At 45.9% G+C, this 22975-nt stretch overlaps 1 protein-coding gene across 3 annotated transcripts in view; it reads right to left on the bottom strand.

The window, feature by feature from the left end:
- Positions 1-19145: 19145 nt before the first annotated feature.
- The window catches only part of Srl (sarcalumenin), a 62070-nt gene continuing 58240 nt past the window's right edge, over positions 19146-22975 (bottom strand). For all 3 annotated transcript variants that reach the window (XM_040748157.1, XM_040748156.1, XM_040748155.1), the window contains one exon: positions 19146-22290. In XM_040748157.1, coding sequence (XP_040604091.1) covers positions 21479-22290 — 812 coding nt within the window. In that variant the 3' untranslated portion in view covers positions 19146-21478. The remainder of the gene's footprint in view (positions 22291-22975) is intronic.

Raw genomic sequence — 22975 nt, 5'->3', positions numbered from 1 at the left:
GGCAGTCCCGATGGCACACACCTGCGATCCCAGAACTTGAGAGGGGGAGGTAGGAGAATCAGCTGTGCACAGTTACCCTCAGCTATGCAGTTCAGAAGCAGAACTAAGGCTCAGAGATGCTTAAAAATCTGCCCCAACCTACAAAGCTGCTGTCTGGATTGAGGCAGCCCAGCCTGCAGGGAAGGCTCAGCAGGGACGGCTCAGGAGTTGAGACTTGCTGCTCTTGCAACAGACCTGGGCCCAGTGCTCAGCACCCACACGGCAGCTCATAACCACCTGAACTCCAGTTCCAGGGGATTTGGTGCTCTCTTCTGGCCCCCAAACACATCTGCATACATGTATACACACAGATAAGCAGGCACACACACATAATACAAATAAAAATAAACAGCACTTACAGACACACAAAAGCATTATTTTCCCATCAGTTAGGGACCTGTTTAAACAAATTAAAAAAAAAAACTTTTTCCTCAGCCTTCTTTACCAAACCATCTTCCAAGAATAATTTTAAGTTGAATTGGTTTTCTCAAAGTCAGAAAGTCCTTTTAAAAATGTAAAACCAGCCTGAACACCAAGTGCTGCCCAGAACACTTGGCACCAAGAGTTTCCCTATTCCGCTCTGGAGGCTACCACTGGCCGGTGTTGGCCCCCTTCCCCTTTCCCTGATTGGATCTAGGTGGATCCTTAGCTCTTCCCATGCTTGAATCAATAATCAGACATCCACATAGACATTCCCCTGCTAGGAAAACTAGCTTTTCTGAAAGTAAAGGCAGGGTGTGTGGAGCCTGTGCATGCTGAGTATTAGAATTCACATGGAAACGCAGTCTCCTGTCTATAAACAGCTGAATTGAGCATACTTCTTTTAATGACTTCAACTTTCTGCCCCTATTCTAAACTCATCTTGAGTTCCCCTCTTTTGCTCTACAAAAAACCAGCCCCCACCCCGGTATCACAGGGAGAAGCCTGGGAGTCACACAGGGCTTCATTGAGTAGCTGTGCTCTTCTTGTCTTTGAGTGTTGTAACAAAAAACGAGGGAAAGCAATGCTATATGCTTTCAGTTGTGCTGTGAGGATGGGCATGCTACTTGTGAAACTGCCTGATTCACTGTTTGTCATGTGTAGCTTTCATCTGCCAGCCCTAAGGCTAGCCCCTTGTGACTTCCTCATGTTTCTGTGACAGGCAGAAACTCAAATTTCCTGCCTGCAAGATGTCTCACTCCCCTCCAAAGACTGTGATTGTACTAGGTTGCCTGGAAAAGGGGATTTCTGCAAGTGTAACTAAAATTACTAATCAGTTGACTTTGAGCTGACCCAAAGGAGGCCATCCAAATCGGATTCATCTAATCACATGAGCTCTCTAATGCCATTTCTTCCAGAAGCTATGAGAGGAAGTCAGAGATTCAAAACATGAAGGAGGTTTTAACATGCTATTGCTAGATTGAAGATGGAGAGGAATCACAAAGAACAGGTACCTGAGTTGCCTCTGGGAGCTTAGACCCACCCCAGATGACAGTTATCCAGAATAGGGAGCCCAGGAAGGATACGAACTCTGCCACCACTTCAGTGACCTCAGAAGTAGGCCTGAAGTTATTTCTCAGAACTTCCAGACAACTACCCAGACTTCATACAAGTTGATTTCAGTGTTGTGATGTCCAAATCACAGCAATCAAGCAAAAGTAAACAATGCTTGAAGGCTTCTTTTTTTATCTTGGCGGTGATGGTGGTTTGTGTGTTTGTGCAGCCCAGGCCAGTCTTGAACTCTCTGTGTAGCTGAGGATGACTTTAGTTGTATAACCCTCCCACTTTGACATCCAGGATTACAGGCATCTCCTACCACACTCAATTTATGCAGTACTGAGGATCAAACCCAGGGTCCTTTGCACGACGGATGAGCATTAAACCAAATAAGCTACATCCCCAGTTCCACGACTGCACTCCTTTAGAATTGCCAAGTTTGTGGCATTTTGTAATGCAGCAACTGGGCCAGAAAGAGAAGGAAGACAACCTGAGGGAAAGCAAGTCTCCACAGTTGCCTACGTCTCTTTCCACATCCACCTCCACTAGACAGCCACCCCACCCTATAGTTTCTGAGGATAACCCCACCTCTGCCTGTCTTTCTCTACCACACCCTTTGCCCTCTGCAAAAACTGCCTGCAACTGGGAATTCCCTGAGCCTCCACAGTCATTATCTTAGCCATACGGTTAAGAATTGCCAACTCAGGAGCCATAACTTCCCTTATCTTGTTCCCCAAGGCATCCAGAACAGAGCCAAACACACAATAAATATAAGTCTTTGTCAACCAAGCCATTTTCTTTCTGTTCCTGTGACCAACAGGACCAAGGAAGGTGTTCAAAACTACCTGGTTATAAGCAGACAAACCTGGCTTTACAGCCACCTGGAATTAACAAAGTCACGAACAGAACACTCAGACTCTGAAGCTGGCCAGTCATTTCTATGCACAAGCCAGGCTTCCTGTTATCTGAATCATGTCCTGGTTTTTCATGTTTATTTATAAGAAGAATTTGCAAACACAGAGGAAATGAGAATGAGAGCAATGAGATCTCACAATATTTGTATTTTGTTGAGCAAAATTCTTATCCTGAATAACCATCATGTCCAGATACCACACTGTACCCTAGAGATAGACAAATAAACCAGTGCATTCCTTACAATTGAACAGTAACCTGAGTATATCATCATCATCATCATCTCCCCCTCCCCGCCCAGCACAGAAGTTGGGCATTCGCTCTTTAGGAGCCAGAGAAACAAATGACAAAATAAAGAATCAGGTCTTCTACAGGCAGGCCATGGGTGGAGTTCCCTTTTGCATTCTAGCCTGCCCCCATGACTCTGGGTCTGTCTTCTGCGCCCCACCCTGGACTCCAATTACATGCTTATGATGTCACTGTCTAGATGTGCAATGGCCTTTCAAAGCCCTCAAGCACAGATTAAAAACTAAGCCTATGGCATTTGGACAGGCTATGGGCTCTGTCATATTTGTTGTCTCATTTGATCCTTCCAGTGGCCCTACAAGTCCGCAGGATAGATATCATTATCTCCATTTTATAGGTAAGGAAAAGGAGGCTCAAAGAGGAAGGCATCTGACTTAGAAACAAAGCAAAATATAACAAAACATGTTCTTTGGGCCAGCAAGATGGCTCCGCAGGTAAAGGCACATACCACCAAGCCTTCTGACCTGAGCCCAAGCCCTGACTCCTACACATTGTCCTCTAACTTCCACATACATCCCTTGTCATAAGTTCTCTCATCTGTGCATGCATGCATCTGTGGATACCTACCACACACACACACACACACACACACACACACACACACACACACACACACACACACACACTCAATCAATCAATCAATCAATCAATCAATCAATCAATCTAGAGGCTGGAGTAATGACTCACCGAGGACCCAAGTTCAGTTCCCAGTACCCACATCAGGCATCTAACAATCACCTGTAACTCCAGCTCCAGAGAGAACTTACCAGTGTGGGCCTCTAAGGGCACCTGCACCAAACTGTACCCCAGACTTAGACAAATCAGTCGGTGTGGTTCTTACATTTGAACTGTATATATGTACACAAAATTAAACATAAACCCTAAGAAAATGTACCAGATGTGGTGGTACACACCTTTAATCCTAGCACTTGGGATCTCTATAAGTTCAAGGCCAGGTTGGTCTATATGCTAAGTTCCAGGACATCCAGAGCTACACAGAGACCCTGTCTCAAAACAAAACTAATGTAATTTTTTAAATTAATAAAAACAAACATGTTCTTCTCTGACTACTATTTTGGATCTGGCCTTTGGTCCTAATGAAGAATCAATTATTTCACGCAGATATTAGTGACTAGAATGAGAGCTTTCTTCACAGAAAGGAAGGGCTGAGGAGGATGTGGGGAATCAGTGACCAGGCTTTCTTAGAAGGAGGCATGATGACATCTATGCCTGATATACAAGCAACACTTTGTGTCCTAAAGTATTTACTTCTTCTTCTTATTTGCTCTACATACCATCAGGTGAGGGAAGCACCAATAATGTCACCAAAGAGCCACCAGAACTTGCCCCCACTTCTCTGACTCCATGCTCTATGAAAAAAAACCTTCTGGCCTCTCATACCCCATTTGTCCCTTCGGTCCTGAGAGGGCAGGACCAAGAGGAGACTGGACAGAATATTCACCGTGTGTGTGTGTGTGTGTGTGTGTGTGTGTGTGTGTGTGTGTGTGTGTGTGTACTAACCCTACTTAAAATCATTTTAATTTCTTTTCTCCGTATCTTGGGGATTGTTGTTGTTTGGTAGACTGGAAATCAAACCTATTGCCTTAAATTTTATAGGCAAGTGCTCTACCACCAAACTAAGTTCCCAACCACTTACTATGTCTCTCGCCAGAAACTGGGTCCAGAAAATAGGACCGTTCCTTTCTGATTTTAGTATTACTTTTACAAAACTGATTTTATATAGCTGAAGTGGCAGAGAGATCTGCTGAACTATTTTCATCCATTAAGCAAACACTTTCTGAATGAGGTTCCACTCTACTCCAGCCACTGGGAGTAGAGAGAGGAACCACATGTGTCCTGCTAACAAGTGCATCACGAGCTAATGGAAATGGTGGAAACACAAATACACAGAGCAGCCTATGGCTGTAAGGAAACAGAAGATAGCACCAATCCCGACTGAGGAGAGGGAAGAATCTTCATGGAAAAAAAGAGAGGTGGGGCATTTGGCCTGAGCCTTGCAGGTGGATGGAAAATCTTGATTAGAAGGGAATGAAGAAGAAGGATGCACAATTGACAGTAGTATAGAAAGGTCACAGCCCTATGAAGACCCATAGAACACTGCTTGGCAGGGAATGTAGACTAAGGGCATATGATGGACATTTGTGTAGCAGGGACTCCAATTTTACACTAAGACTAGCTCGATCCAGCTTAGACTCCTGTGGTAGATTTAAGTACATCCAACTTGCAACTTGAGAGACCAAAGTCCTAACCCATTTCCTTTTCTTTATCAGATTCTGCAGTATTTGTAGTCTATGCCACTCATGCAAAATTTGTTACTTTTCTGTTCTTTAATTGGTTTCTACAATTTTGTTGTTCCCAACTAGAGTAAAATAAACTAATAATAGTGTCTCTTGATTCCTTAAGAGCATGGCCAGGAGGCATCGATGTCCTACTTCAGCTGTGTACTATAGTGTAAATTATTAAATTAACCATGTGTTCTACTTTCCTCTCTGTTGTAATAAAGCACTCAAACTTAAAAGCAACTTATTTCATCTTATACTTCCAGGTCTATCTATGAGGGACGTCAGAGTAGGAACTTGAAGCAGAATTCATGGAGAAACACTACTTGCTGGTTTTTGCTTACCTTAGAACCATCTGCCTAGAGATGGTACCACCCACAGTGGGCTTGGCCTCCTACATCAATTAACAATCAGGATGCCCACAGGTCAATTTAGTCTAGGCAACTTCCTAATCAAAACTTTCCTCTCATATGACTCTAGGCTGTGACAAATTGACAATGAAGGCTAAGTAGGACACCATAGGTACCAAGAACCTATTTGTTGATTGATTGCTAAAGTCTACTAGCCCAAGAATCACTAGATGGCAGCTTTACAAACAAATAGAACAAGAAAGGCAACATATATAACCACAGCCAAGACAGCAACAATGAAATAATTAGAAGGCTTGTCTGGTTTTCAGATTACATTTTATATAACTAATCTAAATTTAAACCAAGGTGCTCAGACTTGTCTGGTCATATAAGACTGCCCTAAATTTCACTGGCTGATCTCTCTAAAGACTGAGATCTCAAACTTGGTTATTACTCCAATGTTTTCTAGTTCCTGCTTGTCAGTGTCTTACAATAAGATCTAGTGTCTCGTCCTTTCTTTTGGAAAGAACAACAAGGACAACAGAAATCTCATGAATAGTACAAAGTCCTGATTCCAACGGCAGAGAACAGAGTCAACACTGAAGACAGATGTAAGAAGCACTCTGAGACAAACTGGTCTTCTAATTGATCTCCAAGGAGTGGATTCTTCAAAGTGTTGGGAAAATAGAACAGGGAAATGGGATAAGCTGAAAACCCAAACAAGTCATAGTCCCCTTCGATCAATCTTGGACTTGTGATCAACATCAAAGGCTGCATTACGGAAGGGAATATATACAAAAGCAGCCGAGCATGGGTGAGTTCAGGGACATAGAATCCTGGGTTAGATAATCCTGTCTACTCTTCTCTTCTAGCCCTCTAGTTAAGGTCCTCAACTTGTCTTTTCTATGATATTTTATCTATCTATCTATCTATCATCTTTGGCCCTTCTGTAGAGGCATCTAGCCTTGCCAGTGTATTTGCGTTAGTGGCCACACCCCTTTTGGAGTGGCTTCAGGTGAGGACCGAACCAGAAGGGAGAGAAGCGTGAGGCAGTGTGCTCTGTCTTGGGTCGCAGGTGGGAGCAGATTGGATCAGGAGGCAGAGACTGCATCCTCTGAAGCAGGAAGATTGTGATGGTTTTTATTATTATCTGTGTAAGTGTTCTCCAATAAAACACCCATTTACCATTTATCTTGGGTCTACTGAACTCGTTACTTCCTACCTTCACTCTTCTAATTCATTCTCCACGTATCTGTCATGGGGCTCTTTCTGCAATACATATATGACTACATCTTTTCCTTAAACACAGAGACAAACCAGGTAGGATGATGTGCTCCTGCAATTCCTGTTCAGAAGGTCGAGGGAGAAAGTGTTCAAGGCCAACATAGATAACTTAGTAAAATCTTTTCTCAGTTTAAAAGGGGGGGGTATGGTAATGTAGCTCAGTAGCAGAGTACTTACCTAGCATGTAAAAAGCTGAATGAAATCCCCAGCATTAAAAGTAGTAATACTAATACTAATAAAGCAGTTCAGTGTCCTTCCTATACCCTCAAGAAAAGGCCTCAAATCTGCATGGTCTTTTCCTACTAGACCCTGATAGACCGTCAAGTCTAATATATCTTCACGCTCACCCCTCCACATCCCATTGGCACTATAGCTAATCCCTCCACACCGCATTGGCACTATAACTACCCCTGCACATCCCATTGGCACTATAGTACATGGCATCCCCCCAAAGACACATCTGAGTTACATCTGCAAAGAAGAGTTCCAAATTTAAGGCCTCACACAAGTGGCCTCTCTTCAGTTAAATTTAATCTCACTTGTTCATTTCCACCCTGAGAAGGTAGAGTTAATCTGTCCTATGCCACAAAAGGCACCTTAGCGTATCCTTTATGAGTATAACTTAGAAATTTGGGACAACATTATGGGTAAGGAGATGTTTTTATTTTCATGTACTCCTTCCTACCCTTGGCATGATGGGACTGAAGGTGATTTTAAGAAAGAAAGAAAAAAGTTAATGTCCTTCTTTCATGGAAACAGTAAGCTCCTGGAAGAGCCCAAGTAAAAATCTAAGTTGTCTGATGCCCAGAAAGGGAACTGCTTTCTACAGTAGCTACTTCTACTCTGACTATCTATGTGGTTCCTCACTGACCTGGACTTTGACCACTGGGACAAGGATCGACATTTGCTGTCTTGCAGAGACCCAAGCTGTTATCTCTAAGGAGAGCCTTCTGTGCCTCTCCTAGGGCTTGTTTTGATTCCCAAGGGCTTTAAGCCAAGCTGTAGGCGGTGACAAAGCAGGTGAGTCATCCCAGCCCACACCAGTACTCTGCTGTGGAAGGGCCTCAGCATCTGTCTGTGTTGGGCGATATGGGAAATGGATATTCTGAACCAACTCAGGCCCCACAGAAGGAGAGGTGCAGTTATGGGCAAGGTATACTAATCCACAGTGATAAAACTGAGGGATGCTTTTGCTATCTGAACAAACATAAAGGAGATAGCTTCAGAAAAGCTACAGAGTTCAATTAAGGTGAAAGGTTACAACTACCATTCTGTTGGACCCTATCTGGAGAGGGAATAAGCAGACTGTTCTCCCCTGCCTGTTCTAACTGGTGTCTCTTCATTTCTCTGACTTTAAGGCTTTCAATAAAAGCACAAATAATGGATATGAATCATTTAGCACATAGTCTCCTTCCCCTCTTCCACCCTAGTCTCTACCAAGGCATTTATTTTACAGTTGAATTTCATTACAAGCAAAGTTATCACACTGAGAGAAAAGTCTTCACTTTGCAAATTCTCTTCACCACAAAGAGCCCAAAGCATTTGTTCTCTGGTGCCTTGCAGTGTGTAAAAGGTCCTCTATTAGGAACTGGAGAGATCCAAACACTAACATAGCATATTCCCTACCTCAGCCAACAAAGAAAATACATCCAAATTGCTATGGCAGAAGGAAGAATAATAAATGTAGGGAAGTCTACAAAGCTGAGCTCAGAAATCCCGAGAAAAATTAAATTGGAGGCACATCTTTTGGAAGGTGCCATTTGTGCTGAGTTTTGAAGAATGGGTTGGATGTTGGCATTATAAGTAGGTGAAAGGCCTGCAGATGAACAAGATACCACCAACAAAGGAGTACAGCAGGGTATACAGACATACAGACAACAGATGGAGTACAGCAGGATATACAGACATACTGACCACAGATGGAGTACAGCAGGATATACAGACATACAGACCACAGACAGAGTACAGCAGGATATACAGACATACAGACCACAGATGGAGTACAGCAGGATATACAGACATACAGACCACAGATGGAGTACAGCAGGATATACAGACCACAGATGGAGTACGGCAGGATATACAGACATACAGACCACAGATGGAGTACGGCAGGATATACAGACATACAGACCACAGACGGAGTACGGCAGGATATACAGATATACAGACCACAGATGGAGTACGGCAGGATATACAGACATACAGACCACAGATGGAATACAGCAGGGTATACAGACATACAGACCACAGACGGAGTACGGCAGGATATACAGACATACAGACCACAGATGGAATACGGCAGGATATACAGACATACAGACCACAGATGGAATACGGCAGGATATACAGACCACAGACGGAGTACAGCAGGGTATACAGACATACAGACCACAGATGGAATATGGCAGGGTATACAGACCACAGATGGAGTATGGCAGGGTATACAGACCACAGATGGAGTACGGCAGGATATACAGACATACAGACCACAGATGGAATACGGCAGGATATACAGACCACAGACGGAGTACAGCAGGGTATACAGACATACAGACCACAGATGGAATATGGCAGGGTATACAGACCACAGATGGAGTATGGCAGGGTATACAGACCACAGATGGAGTACGGCAGGGTATACAGACCACAGATGGAGTACGGCAGGATATACAGACATACAGACCACAGATGGAATACGGCAGGGTATACAGACATACAGACCACAGATGGAATACGGCAGGGTATACAGACATACAGACCACAGATGGAGTACAGCAGGATATACAGACATACAGACCACAGATGGAATACGGCAGGGTATACAGACCACAGACCACAAATGGAATCAAATGCTAGGCAAACCCACAAACAAGTTAAAACAGTACTTGTGCTATGCCCAAGATGCAGGAACACAGGAAATGGCACTCAGAAAAGGTTCTGAAGAACAAACATACAAAATGAACCCAAATACTCTAGCAACAGGGTTTATTCTGAATGAGAAGTGTGTCAGGACAAGCCTTGAATTAGAATGAGATCAATGCTGGCTCTACCCTTAACGTCTGTGGTTTTCAAATTTTTCTATAATGGACTCAGTAGGGTGTGACAGAGAGAGAGAGAGAGAGAGAGAGAGAGAGAGAGAGAGAGAGAGAGAGAGAGAGAGAGAGAGAGAGAATGCTTGTGCACAAATAGAGAGAGAGAGGCAGGGGGAGGAGAGGTGAGGAGCAGGATAAAGAGGGGGAGGAGGAAAGAGGGAGGAGGAGGAGGTAGTTGTGTAGTTGTAGTGGTAGTGATCAGGCATCCCAGAAGGAATGTGGGAGCGGGAACAGGAGGAGTTAAAGGGAAGAAAGGAGAGGGATAGAAATGGTATATACAATGTACTCATGAATGAAATTCTCAAAGTCATAAAAATTACTTTTAAAGAAGTCTGAAATCTAAATTGTATAAAATGTTCCATAGGCAAGAGCTGGCTTAGCAGTTAAGAGCGATTACTGCTCTTGCAAAGCAGCTCGTAACTCCTTGTAATTCCTCATCTGAAGGATCCAATACCCTCTTCTGGCCTCTCTAGGCACCCATGCACATACATGCCCATACATTCACATACATATGTACAAACAGACACACATGTACATAAATTTCTTAAACATAAATAAATGACTTTTTAAGGTTTTCTAAGTGAAGTTCCTGCTTCCTACATAATGGATTGCCGTGGGATTAAATAAACCGTGGCTACAAGGCACCTAGCACAGTGCCAGGCAAGTAGCACGCAAACTCCGTTATTTCCTTTGGTGAGGAGACAACAAAAGAAAGTCCCCTGAGCCCTCTGGGAAAGAAGAGGTCGATAAAGACTCTGAAGAGGAAACAGGGAGAAAGCTTTTGACTCTGTAACACACCATTTTAGGGGTTGCTGGTAAGCTCCCCACCAAGCTGGGTGTCACTTATCCCTGAAGAACTCAGTGTTCCTCTAGCATCACCAGCGATGCGATGAACAGAACTGAGCTTGTGGGTGGAACAACGGGTAGGAGGTGAGCAGAGAGGAGAAGCAGCACCCTGGGCTCCTGCCCAGATCGTGAGGGATCTCGGGAATCAGGGGGTGGGTAAAGATGGCTCCAGACAGGGACATTTTTAATTCCAAAAGCTCGCTTACACCAAACAGAAATCCAAGATACTTTTTCAGATTTCCGCACTTGCTCTTTTAACCTGAAGAAGGTGGACTACTGAGACCAGCAGGGAGAACACCAACATGCCGATGCCCTGTCCTTTAGCTGCCCCTAGGCCAGTCCCACGACAGATGAGAAGAGCAGCGGAAGCTCTCCGCTGAGCACTGCCACTTAAGCTGCTTGCTTCTTGCTCTATCTTTTGTTCCACAGTCACAGGGAACCTACCAAGAGAACGCAAGACTCTAGAAAGACAGACAGACGCCGGCATAATTATTCAGGTAGATCTCCATCCTTCAAGTTATTTCACCAGTTAGGTTTGTTTTTTAATCTCTCAAACAGAGAAAACCCAGTTTATAGGAAAATACAATGAATATGCTTGACATTACATGCTAAAAAAAGTATACATGTAAATGTAATCTTTTTATTCTTATGCTAGGTGTCTTTGCTGGCCCCTCAGGGTATGTGTGTCACTCTTTTCCACCCTGCTCTGTAGTCTGGAAATGTTCTGTTTGAACTACACTAAGACTCCCTTACTCAACCTCTGACAGACAAGGTGGAAGGAGAGAATGACTGTTCTCATCCACTCAGTCCTTTCCTTATCCCTTGACTCCAAAGTCCCAGCTCTACTAAGATGGAATTCTACACAGCCTCTGGAAGTACAGGTGGCTCAGATCCCATTGTTACTACCCCACTACTATAGTAGTTTCCCTATGCCTTTCCTCAAATACAATTACCCAATGCAAACGCGCCTCCCTCGCCCTTCCAGGATCTCATGTAGCCATGCATCCCAGGCTGGCCTTGAGTCCAATCTGTAGCCAAAAAGACTTTAAGCTTCTGGTCCTCCTGCCTCTCTACCTTCAGAGTTCTGGAATTACAGGCACTCTGTTGTAAGCTCTGAATCAAACCTAAGGAGTCTTCAAACACTGCATTACCAAATGGGCTCTATCCCCAGCCTGCCATCTGTTTCCTGCTGGACCTAATAAGGTGTAGCCACTAGCTTGCTCTATGACCCTGGAACAGTTTCTTTCTTCAGACCCAGCTTCCTGGCCTATGAAATGAGTTGGACTACACAGCTTTATATGGTACAATTCCCTGTGTCTAATGGATACTCTATTAAGTCTAAGAAAGAAATGTGCACAAAGGAATAAGGTTCACTAATGAAAAGGGAAGGGTGGGCAGGTTCCTCCTTTCCCTGCATCTTCGCTTAACCACTTCCCAAGGACTTTCCTCCTCTCAGGCTCTGAGAGTACCAGATGCCAGTGAGGCAGTGGTGCACACCTTAACCGCAGCACTCGGGAGGCAGAGGCAGAGGCAGGCAGATGCCTAGGTTTAAGGCCAACATGGTCTACAGAGCCAGTTTCAGGACAGCCAGGGCTACATAGCGACATCCTGTCTCCAGAGTGGGGGCGGAGGGAACCAGAAGGGTACCAGATGTCAAATAACCCCCACTTCAAAGCAACAACAAAGGAACCCCAGGACATTAAAGTGCATGCATTCCTTCCTGACCCCAAAGTTCTCCACAGACCTGCTCAGGGACGCTACACTTGTCTCTGTGCTGGGAAAACCCCTGCCTTCTGGAGCTAAATGACCTAGCCCTGAACCCTGCTGAAAGACGCTCGAAGTGCTCTAGATTCAGATCTCTGTCACAGTCTAACGATCTTATTCTGTGAAGCAGAGGTTTGTAAAGGAGGGTGTCAGGAGTAGAGTCCTGGACCTCCCGCGTATTCATCAGCCTGCTCCAAAGCTATGATGGCTTTCTTTTGTTTCTGCTTTGTTTACCTACTTATTTATTTTAAAACTGGTTCTCTATATAGTCTGGCTGTCTTGGAAGTCACTAAGCAGACTAGGCTGGCTTCAAACTCCCCGATTCTGCCTTCTCTTTCTTTAGTGCTGCGACTAAAATGCATGGGCCACCACAGCCAGCGCTGGTGTCTTGAGGAAACTACTACAGAATCTCTTAAGTCCTTTCAGCTCCTAAAATTGGTGATTTGAGGAAAGAACAGCCCAAATAATTCCATACCCCTGGTATCCTAGCTGCCGTTTTCATCTGTCTCACTGAGGGTAGTGTTCCCTCATCCTGAAGTGGGGGACAATCCTAGGTTCATCTCCTAAAATCCTCACTTCCTGCTTTACCTGGGGCTGGCCCTGGAGAAAACATCCCTCTAAAAAACAGCAAGCACCAAGGTGTCTGTGGCGTTCTTTCCACAACACGTTACTCTGGGCAGTTCAAGGCCTCTGTGGGTCCTAAAGCAGACCTTTCCAGATCCTCTCAGGCCTTCAAAGTCGTCAGTACGACAGCCTTGGAAAGGCAGAGTCTCCGCAACACCAGCCTTCAGGATAAACACCGGCTTCGGGCTCCTCGGTGTCCCTGGAAGGTCCAGGTGCGTCGGCCTCTTCATCCTCACCGGTAAGTCCGTGAGGTGCGGGACGGCTGGCTCTGAGGTGACGGCGCGTAACTACCTCGCGCCCCACTAGATCTCGGACACGACAAAAAGTGAAGGGACACGGAGTCCCCCAGTCATCTCGCGACCGCCCACCCCAGACTAGGGGGAGCCTCCAGGAAGCGCAACTACGCGCTTCCGCGTCTGCGCATGCGCCCGTGCCAGCACAGGAAGCGTCCAGAGAAGGCCGCTAGGGGGCAAGACGGAGCCCTGCGGCCGTGCGCACGCGCAACAAGCTCTGCTGCTTTGTGAGGCTGGCTGCGTGCTGGCCAGGCCCTCCTGTGTCCCGTTCCGTGGCTTGTAGCTGTGGGTTTTGTCCGTGACTGCAGTGTAGGTGGTGACCCCCACCTCAGAAAGACCTAGAAGCGTAGCTTGAGAGACGGGCCAGTGAGGGGAGCCCCACTTCCCCCACCTTCAGGACCCTGGTTCTGAACTGGCCTCGCTCTCTTTAAGATCAGGAGGCACGCTGGGGAAGGTCAAGGCCAGGTACAGCCAGAGTTTCCCTGCCATCTTAGGAAGAGGAACCAGATTTGGCCACATCGAGGATTCCAGCTGCAACCCGTGCCGTGGGGAGGTGGAGGACCAACAGTAGTCCTGTGTCCTCACAGAGCCCTAGGAGCACCAACACATCATACCCTGCCTTCGCAAACACTGCCACTGCCACCTGTTAACTGGCTTCACGAGATGGACTATCCCAAAATGTCACTAGGAACCAGAGAAGGGACATGGGTTGAGTCTCCTTAGTGCCTGTGTGGGTTCAAGGTCTAATGGAGGCTGCCACACAGGGCCAGGCTAATGGATGGAGTTTCTCCTCCGTTCCCAGCTCTTGGGAATGGGGAGGTAGAGACTACAGCACATAACCTCAGTCGATTCACAGGCAGGCAGTGCAGCTGTTAGCTGTGTCTTCCATTTCTGCACACTGTTCTCTGTCCAGCAACGTGAAGTAGCCGAGACTCCCTGGACTTCCATATTTAAAGCCCAGTTTCTCCACCTTGATTGATGTGGCCTTTAGTCATCTCTGCCACACAAGGGTTCGCCTTCCTGTGGGTATAAACCCTCATCTTCCCCAGGATCCCTTTTCCTCGTTGCTGACCTACCACTCCTGTCCAGCCAAGTTTAACCACCCTTTCTGGTGTTCTGGCTATCTCTGATGAGTCCTGGTTTTACTGTTCAGACAAACTGAACAATTTCAAGGCATTGATTCTTTACAAATGAGAAAAGGGAAAAATATTTGAAGACTAGGGCAGGAAAATCATTTTAATCCAAGCACCCCAGACCTGTCTGGTGACATAGCAAGACCCCATTTTGAAACAAACAGGTAAGAAAATCTCGGGTCAGACTTTGTATCCTGAAACTGTGATTTGGAAAATGTTGTCTTATTCCTGGGGACTTCCCTAATCACTGCCCCTCCTGTGCCTTGGATCCCCCACTAGGTAGCCACTTCTCCAGGACAGAAATTATACCTTGTAAATCTGAAAAACTTCCAAATCTTTTGCAATAATGCTGAGATAAATCACTAGCACTACAATAAATGGAAATATAACAAATATTTTTGTACTCTTCACAAAATCATCTTCTGTTTGCTTGGGGTTTTGTTTTTGCTTATGGGAAGTTTGTTTTTTGAGACTCTCAAACTTAGCTTCCTGTGTGTTGGGCTTACAGGCACAAGCCACCATACCCAGCTCAAAATCACCTTTATTAGTATCTGAGAAATATATACAGTATGCCATGGATTTAGGCTCCAAGTCAGCACAAATCAGTGCTAATAAGGCTATAACAGAGTTGGACCTGGTGGCACATACCTATAACCCCACCACTTGGGTAGCTGAGGCAGGAGGACCTTGAGTTTGAGGACAGACTGGGCTACATAGCAAGCCCAAGCTCAGCCTGAGCTGCCTAGTAAGATTCTGTCTCAAAAAGGTCTTCTTTCCCAAAACAATACAGAGAAACCCTGTCTCGTAAAACCAAAAAAAAAAAAAAAAAGTCTTCTTTCTTTCTCCCTCCCTCCCTCCCTCCCTTCCTTTCTTTTTTTGTGAGTGTGAGTGTGTGTGTGTTTGTGTGTGTGTGTGTGTGTGTTGCTTTTCGAGACACACACACTATAACAGCTCTGGTTGTGCTGGAACTAGCTCTGTAGATCAGGCTGGACTTAAATTCGCAGAGATGCGCCTGCCGCTGTCTCCTGAGTGCTGGGACTAAAGGCGTGTGCCATCATGTGTTTCTTGTGTTTTTCTTTCTGTTTATTTGTTTTCTCCTATTCTGGTTCATTTTTTAATTGTATCTTGTTTTTTAGATGCTTTCATGCTTTCTAATGAGAGAGACAGAGACACACAGAGAGAGAAGGGGGTATGTATGTATTTGGGTGGGTGGGGAAGATTTGGGATAAGTTGGGGAGGGGAACTGTAATCAGAATATATTGTATAAATCTCTTTTCAGTGATAATTTTTAACAGGAAGTAAGTAGGGATGGCAAAATTGCTCAGCCTGATAACCTGAGTTCAATCCCTGGAACCCACATGGTAGAAGAAAATAACAAAACTCTTGAAAATTGTCCTCTAACCTCCACATGCATGCATGAACATGCACACACACATACACACACACACACAGAGAGAGAGAGAGAGAGAGAGAGAGAGAGAGAGAGAGAGAGAGAGAGGCATGCACACAAATAAATAAACAAATTTAAAAATAAAAAGATCCAAGTACTGAAAGAGTACTCAAAGACTCAAGCAAAGAGCCGGTCTTTGGTGGCGCACGCCTATAATCCCAGCACTTGGGAGGCAGAGGCAGGTGGATCTGTGTGAGTTTGAGACCAGCCTGGTCTACAAGAGCGAGTTCTAGGACAGCCTCCAAAACATCATAGAGAAACCCTGTCTCAAAAAACCAAAAAAAAAAAAAAAAAAAAAAAAAAAAAAGACTCAAGCAAATCTTCTCCAGGTTGTGAAGAAAGCTTAGGGTCAGAAAGTCAGTGTTACCTCATGGGGCCCCGAGCAAATAACCTAGCATGAGCCAGACAGAGAGCCGGGTGTCAGTAGCATTCCAGCTCTCCCGTGTCCACTTCCTTCATCCCGGCCACTCTGACCATCGGTCTCTTAGGTAAAGTATGACTAACATTAGCAGTAATGACTGAAGTTTACTGAGTGCCGTGTCCTGTGTCAAGTCAAGCACATTGCATGTACCCAGCCACTTACTCCCTACCACAGCCCCATAAAGGAGGCACTGTCAGTGGCCCCGCTTTATGAGTAAGGAAACTGAAACACTCTTTAGTCATTTGCCCAAGGCCACCTCGTAGCAAGCCCAGGACCAACTCCAGGCCATGTGACAACACAGTCTGTTCTGAACTCTGCTGGCCAGTGGCCTCCCTCAGGGTTGTGAGGACTAAATTAAGCAGTGAGTGAAAGGCCTCAGCACAGCACCAGATAAAGACAGTATGATTAGCACATCCTCACTAGACCTGCAGTACTGAAGCTCAATTCCAGATGAAGACAGTATGATTAGCACATCCTCACTAGACCTGCAGTGCTGAAGCTCAATTCCCGGCACAACGGAAATCCTCTAGAAACGCCCTTTTCCTAGTGCTCAGTCCTCACTTTGGGTCTTCTACACATTGTAGGTAAACAGCCCACATCCCAGAGTGCAAGCAGGTGTGGGGAAAGTTCCTTTATGCAACAATAGGTGGGCACAATCTACTGAACACACCTTTCCTATACACAGTTCTACACCAGTAGGCAGTTTATTTTTATTTGTTTGTTTGTTTGGTTGGTTGGTTTGGTTTTTCAAGACAGGGTTTCTCTGTGGCTTTGGAGGCTGTCCTGGAACTAGCTCTTGTAGACCAGGCTGGTCTCAAACTCACAGTGATCCACCTGTCTTTGCCTCCCGAGTGCTAGAATTAAGGCAGTTTAATTTTTTGTTGCCTCCTCCTAATTACCTTTATGATCTTCTAGAGATCAATTTCTTTGTATTGGGAAATGTTCGAGCTTCATGTCACTGAGGGGAAATTGGCATTAAGTACTGCCAGTACCTGTGAGGTTTCTAAGGCTAAGATATGTTCGGGGTGGAAGCTTCACCCCAGCCCCTGGCATCCATATACCCAAAGAGTCTGGGATGTTATGGTGGAAGTTCCTCCCAAGCCCCACCCCTATCTCCCCCCAAACCTTGTTGCATCTCAGAAATCCCACCAAATCATTACCCCTCCCTCAGAAAGATGCTCAAAACCACTCCTACAGGGTATTTAAACTGCCCCCCAGAAGATAGACGTGTAGCTTTCTGGCCTCTTTCCCGTCTCCTCTCTCTGGGGGGCTGGAAAACCATCTGGAGTGCTGTATCCATTAAATATGGGCTTTTTCTAATTTGGTTTTATTTGGTCTGATTTGGATTGCTGCATCGGCAGAGAGACTTATCAGGGTACAGAAACTTTTCAAGACTGCAAAGCCAGGGACTGACAGGGTGTTGTTCATTGAATGCGTCCTCCTGAGTCTCCATCTTGGATGGGCCATCCAGATTCACACACACACACACACACACACACACACACACACACACACACACAGAGTCACCTCCTCTAATATCTGTTTATTCATTCCAGTAGCATACAAGTGAAAATCACATATCTCCACCTGTCCTCCACTCCCTCAGGTTTCACTTGAATGGTTTGGTTTTTTTGCATGTTCATTATATATGTAAGTACATGTTAGATGAAACCTACATATTTCCTTACAAATATTCTTTCCATTCCCATCCCTCACATTTCCTGACTGTTCTGAATGGCCTTTGGTTCTGCCTTCTCTGCTTTCTGTTTCTTTCTCAGTTCCCATAATGGCAACACTGAGCTATGGAACAGCACAAATTTGATGTAGAACTTGTATTTCTCTTTGAAAAAGACCTTGCTGCTTGCCTTCCTCTTCCGAGGCAAAGCTCTGTATTTCTGGGTTAGGCAAGAGAGGAGCCAGGCTGCAGCAGGTGATCAGGTCAGGGTGCTTGGGCTGCAGAGGGTGAGCAGGTCAGGGTGCTCGATTGTTCAAAATGTCCTAGATCAGGTGAGCATGGGAGAACATGGCCCACTTGTCTAGCCCTAGGATCAGCCCCTCCTAAGCCAGAGAACCCAGAAACATTGGCCTTGGCCACTGACTGGCACCCTTTCTGGCATAACTGTATGGGTATGGCCTAAGTTTGTGGGACCTGCTTTCCCTTTTGGGTTCTTTCCAACCTTCGACCTCTTCCCCAGGGTCTTTCCCTTTCAAATTAGTTCTTGAACCATGGTGTGAAACCTCTTAGGAAGATTCCAGAAAGCTTCCAGATTAAAGGAACCCTGCTCTGATCAGGACACCAAAAACAGTGAAATGTGGTGGGACAGGCGCTGGCTCAGGGAGTTGGGACGTGTTCAACATACGCATGTCCACACCTGTAGAGGGATGGTCAACTTCTGGGATAACTAGAGGGAGGTGGCCATGCATAGCATTCTGACAGACCCTACCCCATTGCAGCCATGGAGATCATGAGGTAACTGTAAGGTAGAGGAAATGAGCCTATTGGTATCACTATCATGTGAGCTGCTCTATGAAGGTCCTGGGGTGGACATGTCATGATCCCAACTCAAAAGGGAAGAATGAACTAAGGTACTGCAGAGGAAAACGTTCTTGGGTCCCCCACAGCCATGGGCCTTGGCTTCTTCACGGCCAACTATGAACTGAGTTGTCTTCCACACCCAGGAGGCCAGGTGCTGGATGGAATTCCATAAGAGGTGCCAGCAAACATGCGAAACAAGGATAAAAATCTGTTTATAAACATCCAGGCTGTCCCCAGAAACTTGAAGATGGGTACACTCTACTTGATAAAGGGGAGCTAAGAGATTCACCTGGCTGGAGACAAACAGGACAATGTGTTGAAGAGAGATTGGAACTTTATTGAGACCTTCTCCCTGATAAAACCAGACTGGAAAGAACACTGGAAAGGTCAGCCACTGTTTAGGCACCTACACGAGCATTCCACTCGGGAAACCTCTGGATCTCATGTTTCTCCTGGGATGAAACCCCCTCCTCCTAGAGTCAGAATCCTACTCAAAATCCATCTCCCTACAGAGCAGGACAAAGAATGGGTGCTAAGCCCTGTGCTGGCCCATCAGCAGCCCATGGATAGGAGAGGAGAGTGAATTGGGAGGTGAGAAGAGGAACAGAATGGAGACAAAGAAGAAAAAGGCAGAGGAAAACCCAAAAGGAGGGTAACACTGATAAGGTGCCCCTCCCCCAAACACAAATGCTGTATGAATTTGTTTGCCTTACTTCACTTGCTTCCCACCAAACATGCAGGTACTGACAGCTAGGCCAGAGTCCGTACAGGTCAGCTTTTCTCCTTGTCTCTCACTGCAATGAGGAAAAACAGATTTGCTGTACAAAGCCCTTGGGCATGAGGAGCATGAAGGAGAAAGGTGGGAGGGACAGTGTCTCCAGAGCATGTGATGGAGAGATGAGGAGAGGCGTTTGGGGGCTGGATGTATATTTTAATGGGAAAAAAATCCAAGACAAACTGCAGCTTATCTACCCGAGCCACAGGGCTCCATGGGTGACCCTATAGAAGGAGCTCACTCCTTGGAAACAGTGTCCTGGCAGCTTTGGAGCATTTGACTTGTGGGAGGTCCTGCGCCCTACATAGAGCTAAAGCAGCATCTTCCCTCACAGCCAGAGCCAGACTGCTAAATATTCAGAGAGACGTGAACTCCTAAACTGAAGTTCTCTTTGTAGCCCCCACTGATTACCAGTCTGCTTATACTCCCTACCTGGTCCTCAGGAGGAACAACTCTGGCTCAGCTTTCCTAACCACTTCCTGCTGCTCGAGGTGACTCACTGGTCCTGGTGGGTCCCGACCTGTGCCTCACAATCCAGGCCCCCCAGGAAAGCTTACTCCCCCCAAAAAAGCAGCTGGCTGTACTCAAAGGAAGTCCTCAAGACAGTCTGATCTTTGCCTTTCCTGCTCCGTCAAAAAGGCTCTTCATCCTCCCAGGGCTTCATCTCTAAGATAGCAGCGTATGTCTGCCAGGCAAGACTCTCAGAAGTCCTTTCTCTGTGCCCTCAAGTCTGTCATTGTCCTAGCTCTCTCTTGTACAATGGACAAACAAATGCATACTCACTGGTGTGTGTAGGCCCTGACTGTCCTGACTATATTCAGTGGATGTCTTCAGGTTGAACTGAACCTCAGACCTCGTCTGCCGCCAATGCCAAGGGGCTGGGGCTGGTTCTGAATCTAGGAATTTCTCTCAGATGGAAGTATTGGTGTATCAGGGAATGGAGAAGGGGAAGGAGAAACCAAAAGAGACATGTCCTCTGTCAAGTGCTCCCACAAAGAGGTTGCAGAAACAGTTCCCCCCAAAACTTGGGAGAAGTGGCTGTCCAGAGAAGCCTCCAAGGATCAGGGGCAAGGTCCCCATTGTCATTTCTGACACCCACACCTTTGTAATCTGAGTTTCCCGAGACATGCAACAGATAAAGACACACTGCAAACCAATTAACCCCTGAGCCCTTCCATTACTTTCATGTAAGTCATTTCCAGGAGGAAGAGCACCTATTGAGTACATCATCCACTCACCCTTTTGGGCCGATTAAGGGTCTGAGCTCTCCAACTGAGACATCATTAGGCAGATAACACCCTAATCAGAAAACTTGCTTTAGTGTTCTGCATGCCCTACCCACTGGGAAGACAGAGAGACGATTCCAAGGTTGGGCTCAAAATTCATAAAGATCAGACTCAAGAGACTGTCCACTGCTGAAAATCAACCCAAGCTTAGGAGAGAGCCAAGGAGGGACAGGGAATGGACAGAAGATTTGTGTGAAAGGAGTTGGCACTGACCTGAGAACCCTCTATTATTTGGGAAATTTCAACTGAGTTTAGCTTATCTGACCCTCATTATCTTAGTATTCATTAGAAGTTAGCTGTTCTCTGTCCCTCCAAGACAAGACCCAAGAAAAACAAGAGAAGCCTGACTAGCCTGTGTCAGGCCTTCTAACTGAAGCAATAAGACAAGCACACTATAATTCACAGTTTCCACTCTCCTCCCTAGAACCCTTGTTCCTTCCCTGATTCACCGGTCTCAATGAACTCCCCAATCTCCAGTGCAGACTGTTTGTCACCAGTGTGGCTCAAAGGGTTAATATAAACCAGGACTGCTCAGACAGTTAGAACACAAGCTCATTCACCAATGGGGACTGAGAGTGGTGACACAAACTAGTGCTTCCTGTAGCGATTCTTTGGGGCCTCACCGCAGCCTGTTTTGTCACAATTAGGGGCACCTGGATTCTTCCCAAGCCCAAGGCTACCCAGAAGGCCGGGGAGCTCCTGGGTGATGGCCCGTTCAATCTTCTCCAGGAAGCAACCCCCCATGTAAGAACACTGCTGGGAGAGGAGTTTGAAATTGGAAATGGGGTTGATGCCAAAGAAGTCCTTGTAGGCCTCACGGTTGGGAAGATCAAACTTGCTGACATTGGTCTTTGCCAGGATGGTCTTGAAAATGTAGAATTTATCAGGATCTTCCACAATGTCCTTAAAGACCAGTTCCCCATCACTGAAGAAGGTCATTTTGTCCTTGTAAGTCTGCAGATATCGGTCAACTAAAAGGGCGTGAATTCGGACACGGATGGCATGCTGGCGAATAAAAGCAATCTTGTTCTCTAACCTGTTCTCAATCACCTGGTTCAGGTCTTCTAGGAGAGAGATCTCTTCTTTGAGGAACAGTTCCCGGTGGGTGTCAGGTTTGTAGTCCTGTGGCCAGAAGGAGCTGACATAAACCCGTGGAGGCTCTGTGACATTGATGAGAGGGGCCAGGCTCCAGAAGAGAGCTCCATACACCCGCATGAGCATTTGTGTGGCCAGGTTGTCAGCCTTGTTCAAAATTATCCTTATCTGGGACTCACGTCCCTTCAACTGGCGGAAGAGTGTCTCTAGCTCCAGACCCACATCCAACTTGGTGGGATCAAAGACAACAAAGATGAGGTCTGCTCTGTCGATGAACCACTGGCACACATCATTGAAGGGGTAGCCTTGGAGAGACAGGAATGAGAAGTCAAGCTGAGTGGGACACACATAAAGCCCATTGTACCTCCCTTCAGTACCAGACCATTGTGTGGGCTGAGCAGAGTCATAGCTCTGGCAGTTTCCTGGGTTTCTAAATACCAGTGAGCTTATCTCTTGTTTTTGTCAAGAACAGTCTGGCCCATGCTTTAATATCCAGTGGCCTCTGAATCCCTAGCAAAGTAAAGGATTTGTCCAAAGTGCAGTTTTTTATGCAGTGTGTGGTAGTGTACTCCTGTAATCCCAGATCTCAGGGAAGCAGAGGCAGGAGGACCTTCAGTTCAAGGCTAGGCTGAGCCACATAATGAGATACTGTTCAAAAACAAAAACAGCAACAAAAAGAAAAAAATTGGGACTAAAGAGAAGTCTCAATGGATAAGAGCACTGGCTGCCCTTTCTGAGGACTCAGTTTCTGTCCCCAGCACCTACATGCCACTCACTACTATGTAAGTTAAGTCTCAGAGGAGCCAAGTCCCTCTTCTGGCTTCTGTGGACGCCAGGCATGCATGTGTTACAGACATACATGCAGGTAAAACAACCATACACATAAAAATAATTATTTTATTTTAATTTTGGTTATGGTTTTTCAAGACAGGCTTTCTCTGTGTAGCCCTGGCTGTCCAGGAACTCACGATGTAGACCAGGCTGGCGTTG

Source organism: Mesocricetus auratus, unplaced genomic scaffold (genome assembly GCF_017639785.1).
Source record: "Mesocricetus auratus isolate SY011 unplaced genomic scaffold, BCM_Maur_2.0 Super-Scaffold_100007, whole genome shotgun sequence".
NCBI lineage: Eukaryota > Metazoa > Chordata > Mammalia > Rodentia > Cricetidae > Mesocricetus > Mesocricetus auratus.
The sequence above is the reverse complement of the archived record's forward strand: the minus strand, read 5'-3'. Positions and strand labels throughout refer to the sequence as shown.